The sequence below is a fragment of the Colobus angolensis genome, unplaced genomic scaffold (assembly GCF_000951035.1).
Source record: "Colobus angolensis palliatus isolate OR3802 unplaced genomic scaffold, Cang.pa_1.0 Scaffold157, whole genome shotgun sequence".
Lineage (NCBI taxonomy): Eukaryota > Metazoa > Chordata > Mammalia > Primates > Cercopithecidae > Colobus > Colobus angolensis.
This window is the reverse complement of record NW_012114677.1, coordinates 2789835-2795198: the sequence shown is the minus strand read 5'-3', so window position 1 is coordinate 2795198 and position 5364 is coordinate 2789835. Positions and strand designations below refer to the sequence as shown.

Here is a 5364-nt window from a genome sequence, read left to right as displayed (position 1 = left end):
CGCGCCGGCGTCTTCCCGGTGAGCTCCTCGCCCCACAGCCCGGGGAAGGTGCGGGGCCGCGGGCGCAGAGCTGCACGAGGAGGGCTGCAGGCTGGGCAGAGCCGCCGTGCGGGGACCGACAGGAGCCCGGGACCCTCACCAGAGGGGACTGAGGACCGAGGGCTGAGCGGGAACTCCACTCACAGACTCGGTCCCGCCGCCGCCATTTCCCGCCGGTTCCGATGAGGCCTCCCCAGCCTTGGGACGCCCCGCCCCGCACACTCACCATTTCCCCACTTCAGGGGTGTCACGGAGTCTCAGCTACGAATCATCCAATAAGCGCAAGTCACAGAGCGACGGAGGCTGAAGCTGTGCCCGAATCACCGAGGCCTCCCTGACGGGTGGAAGCAGGACGGTGAGGCTCTAACAGACCTCAAGCTGGAGCGAGAGGCAAAAATCGCGCCTAATCCCGGATGCCGCCCCTCCTCTCCCGCTGCGCGACTGATTGGGCACTTCTCAGTCCAGCGCTCTGATTGGATACGACACCAAGCTCCACACCCTCAGAATTTGAGTGACATAACTTGCCACCAAACAGTGCACTTAATGAGGCAAGAGTGACAGACTCGTGCCTCCATGCATTTTCAGTCAGGGCTTTCTCTCTGCGGCTAGGCTTGGCTCTGTTGGGGGTTCATTTTTAACCTTCTGGAGTATAATGTTATGTCCATTTATAAATTGTACAGGCACGCGCGCGCCTCACACTTGTTCACAAATGGAAACAATATAATGGCAATTTTATATTTTAGATTTCATAACCTCTCTGTCCTTTGGTCTTTTGAGTAGGACACCTGAGATTTTAAGAGGGAAGCAATCCTTTAAAAAATAAAATGTTAGCTCTTTGTGAATTTTCCATTTTTTATTAGCCACATCAAAAATAATAAAAAGAAACAAGTGAAATTGTTTGATAATTTTAACCTATTGTATCCAAAATAGTTTTAATATGTGATAAATATATAATTAGAAATAAAGTATACTTCTGATCTCATTCGTCTAAACTCACTGTGTATTTTATGTTTGCAGCACATTTTACTTAAAATCAGCCACATTCCAGGTACCCAGTACCTACATATGGCAGGTGGCTGCCACATTGAGTGCAGCCATGATGGCTCTGACCTCAAGGAAGCGAGGGGCCTGAACACCTCTCTTCTGCTGGAAGTGAGGGAACAGCCTCTCTACCAACTTTTCTCCTCAGGCTCAAGGATGGGTGGGACAGTGCCCCCAAAGAGCGCCTGGACTGCAAGCTCAGAGTGTCCACGTGAAGATCACTGTCTCCCAGTTGCTGTTTGGTGCCAGTGTGGTGGTCTCCTCAGTTCAGCCAGGCCTGGGCTCTCTTCCCATGACCAGGAAGAATAAGACATACAGACACCAGAGGGTCAGTAAAGCAGAGTAGGATTTATTAAGCAAAAGGAAACCTCTCAGCAGCAAGAGTGGACATGAAAGCAGGTTGCCAGAAATGGGGCTGAGTTCTCGGTCTTTTATGTGGCAAGAACAAGGAAGTCTTCTGTGGGTTCTGCCCAAATGGGAAGGGTAAAGTTCCCCTATAACAGTGTTACATTTGAGCATGCCTGGGATTGAGCACAGTGACTCCATCTTAGTTATTACCCATGAGTGCCCCAGTGAAACCTACAGCAGGTGGAAAGGGTGAAGCTAAAACCAAAATACTTATGTCATGTTAGGTAACATTATAAGGAACCTAGTCAAGTTAGACATTGAGGTTGATTTATTACACCTGAGCCTAAGTTGGGACAGTCCCTTCTGATCAACATCCTGGCATAAGAGGAAGTTCTTAACCACATTTCTTCCCACTAGCTACAGGGGTGGTGCATGTGCGGTCCCATGGGTGTTTTTCCTCTCGGGAGACCCTCCCTCCCTATCTTCCTAACCAGCTTCTGACTGCCTCCTCTCTCAGGGGTTCCTCTTCCTTTTAAATATCAGACAGTAAACAAGGAATGATGGGGCCACAGGAAAAGAGAGCACCATGTCTTCAGATCTCTTCACAGCCTTGCCCTCCAGAGTTTAGATGTGGAGGGAATAGATTAAAGGCAAACTTCTGGTTTTGCTATTTATCTTTGTACCTAACTGTCAGACTGTAACTGTGTGTTTTTCTCCTGTGGTGTGGGGCACTGTGTGAGTTTAAGCATCAATCACATGCATCCACATCTACCTGCACTTCTGTTCCCAGAAGGAAGGCCGTGAGTGTGAGTTGTCCAGGTCCTTGACATTTTGAACAAAGCATTGAACAAAACGCAAAATGGAACAAAACACACGAAGGAAACAGCAAAAGCAGGGGTTTATTAAAGCAAGAAATCACTCCACAGGGTGGGTGTGGGACCCAGCAAGCAGCTCAAGGACCTGGTTATAAAGTTTTCTGGGTTTTAAGTACTCCTTTTGAGATCCCTATCAACTACCCCTTATCTGGATGAAAGATTTAGGTCCATGGCTAATCAAAGGCTGAGATGAATTGGTACCCTATGCAGATGAAGGCATGGCCTGTGCTTGGCCCTCAGCCACTCCAAGGCACTCTCCTTTTCTATCAGAGAACTGGTGCCAGGGGAGGGTTGTAGCGACAGTCACCTTTGATCCTTTGCTACTCGGGTGTGGATGAGGTTTCTCCTTTTGGTTTAGATGTAGGAAGTTCATGGTAATTGGCATTAGGTTCCTTGCTCCCAGACCTTGGTGTTTTTTCTTTTAGGAAGTCAGCACGAATTGGCCTTAAGTTCCCTGCCTCCAGACCCTATTATCCTGCCTCACTTCTCTATAAGTCAATACCATCTTACAACAAATTTAACTTTAAATAAAGGAAACACAAAATCAATACTTACAGGGTGCCAAGTATTTGCAGGTTATTTGTAATCAATCTGTCCTGGAATCCTGGAATCCTGTCTTTAATGGGTGTATATATTACTAAGCTATAACTGCATAACAAACAATCCCAAATCATACTAGTTCAGGATTAAGCTGGTTAGAAATTTAGACTGGGCTCAGCTGGGCCATTCTTCGGGGCTCAGTTTGCCTCCTACAGGTGTGAGTGTTCAGCTGCTGGTGAATTCGGTGGCTCTGCTTCTGGGAGTGAGCTGTCTGCAAACCGAGGCACTTTGGCTTTTCCCAGCATGCTATTTTATCCTCCAAAAAATTAAAATGGGCTTGTTCTCATAGAGATGGAAGAATTCTGAATAAGATAACAAAAGCATTTAAGACCTTTTGAACCTGGGCCCCGAACTGGCACACTGTCACATGCACAGCTTCGGCCTGGGCAAATAAGTCAAGAGAGATTCAAGTTTGGGAAACAGAATCTGTCTCTTGATGGGAACAACTATAAAAGCCATTTCCAAGAACATGAATACAATAAGAATTTTTTTAATTGCTGTTTTTGCAATCAATTTTATCATGACTTTTCCTGTAGATGTGGCTCATATAACTGTCCCACAGCTACCAAGCAGCTGGCTTAGACTCAGGATCAATGCTTCCCTAACTCCGAAGCCCATGCACCTCCACAGACCACACTACTCAGCCAGCTTTTCGTGTCCTTCAAGGGGCTGAGTGACACTTCTGAAATAGAAGATTTTTTTTTTTTTTTTTTTTTTGAGAATCTCATCCCATCCATCCCTTACTCTTCACCATTGGAAATAATTCACTTCAGGGAATGGTTCTGAAGTCTCTTGGAAAAACTGGAAACAATTTGAGGAAATTGCTGAGCACTGGGTTTAGGAAAGTAATGCCCAACGTTACATTTTTAATTTATCACAGGAGAAATTTCAAAACACCTATAATGCACTCAACATAGCGGCAAACTCTTTATTTTTTGTATTTGTTGACTATTTATGATTGTTAATATAGACTAAATCAAATTACTGTTCCTGAAACGACTTTTGCTCTGAAGGCAAGTGACATAACAATAGGGCTGCTGATATTTTTCCTGCTGCAATTTAGCCAACCAGCAGAGTATGCTTCAAAGGGCCAAGATGTTTTCTAAGACTCTACATTTAGGAAGAGTTATAGGGCAAATGCCTAGAGCACACATAGAAATCACACACAACCAATGCATTCCTCACCCTGAATCAATACTTCTCACCCTTGGATGTATATTAGAATAGCCTGCTGTGCGTGTGGGTGGTGGTATTTAAAGTTCCCAAACCCAAGTTGCAAGGGAATAATTAAGCCAGAATCCCTAGCATAAGACCCAGGCAACGGTGTGATTTAAAGCTCTCCAGTGATTGCAATATGCAACCACACTCCCAAATGTCTACTATAAACCAACATCTTTCGGAGAACCAGTTGAAAACATTTCTCAAATTAATGTAAAAAGTGTTTGCTGTTGAGTTGTGCCCTTTCAGTCTTACCTGAATTATCTACATTCTTTCCTTTGCAAAACTGACCTCTGCTACTTGTTTTGTTCCTGATTCAAACCAGTTCCACAAACACTGAGTGCACACTATGTGAAGCCCACGGTGCTAGGTGGATATTGTTGTGGAGGAAGGACTTTGCTGTAAGAAATTTACATTCCCCAAAACTAAAACCATGCTACTTACTCAACTGATGTAAAAATGACTGAGGGGGACTCCCAAGGGTCAAGACATGTATACATACCTTGGAATATTAATATTTATCTCATGATGACTGAGTGTAAATGCTCCCCTTTTTTTTTTTGATATGCAGTCTCACTCTGTGCCCAGGTTGGAGTGCAGTGGACCGTGCCCAGCCAATGCCCCACTTGCAAACAAAACAATACAAGACATTGCTCTTATTCTGAAATATTAAGTTAGAATTAAATATGTAATATTTACATTTTTATTGATGTATAACATGCATACAGAAATGCATCCACAGTGAAGTATTAATGTAATGCTCAATAATTTACAACAAAGCTAATACATTTGTGTAACTACAGAATAGAACTACCCTTGTTTTTGCACACAAACCACTTCCTCTTTTCCTTCCCCTACAATCTTAAGAGCTAATGTTATAGATGGTTTGTCTTTTTAGACAAGTCTTTTATTAGCAAATATTTTAAACTTATACACAGTAACCAAAACAGTATAATACGTTGACGCTCAACCTCAACATCTACTAATTATGTCTCATTTATGTTTAACATCTACTTCACTCCTTCCCCATCCGTACTTTTTTTTTTCTTTTTGAGATGGAGTCTCCCTCTCCTTGCCCTGGCTGGAGTGCAGCGGTGTGATCTGGGCTCACTGCAAGCTCCACCTCCTGGGTTCACTCCATTCTCCTCCCTCAGCCTCCCAAGTAGCTGGGACTACAGGCGCCCACCATCACGCCTGGCTAATTTTTTGTATTTTTAGTAGAGATGGGGTTTCACCATGTTAG

General features: G+C 44.3%; 1 protein-coding gene across 1 annotated transcript in view; it reads right to left on the bottom strand.

Moving 5' to 3' along the window:
* LOC105508061 (zinc finger protein 732-like) overlaps positions 1-273 on the bottom strand; it is a 48588-nt gene extending 48315 nt beyond the window's left edge. Inside the window, 1 exon segment of the mRNA XM_011936831.1 lies at positions 266-273. Within this exon segment, the coding sequence (XP_011792221.1) occupies positions 266-268 (3 nt within the window). The 5' untranslated portion in view covers positions 269-273.
* Positions 274-5364: the final 5091 nt, after the last annotated feature.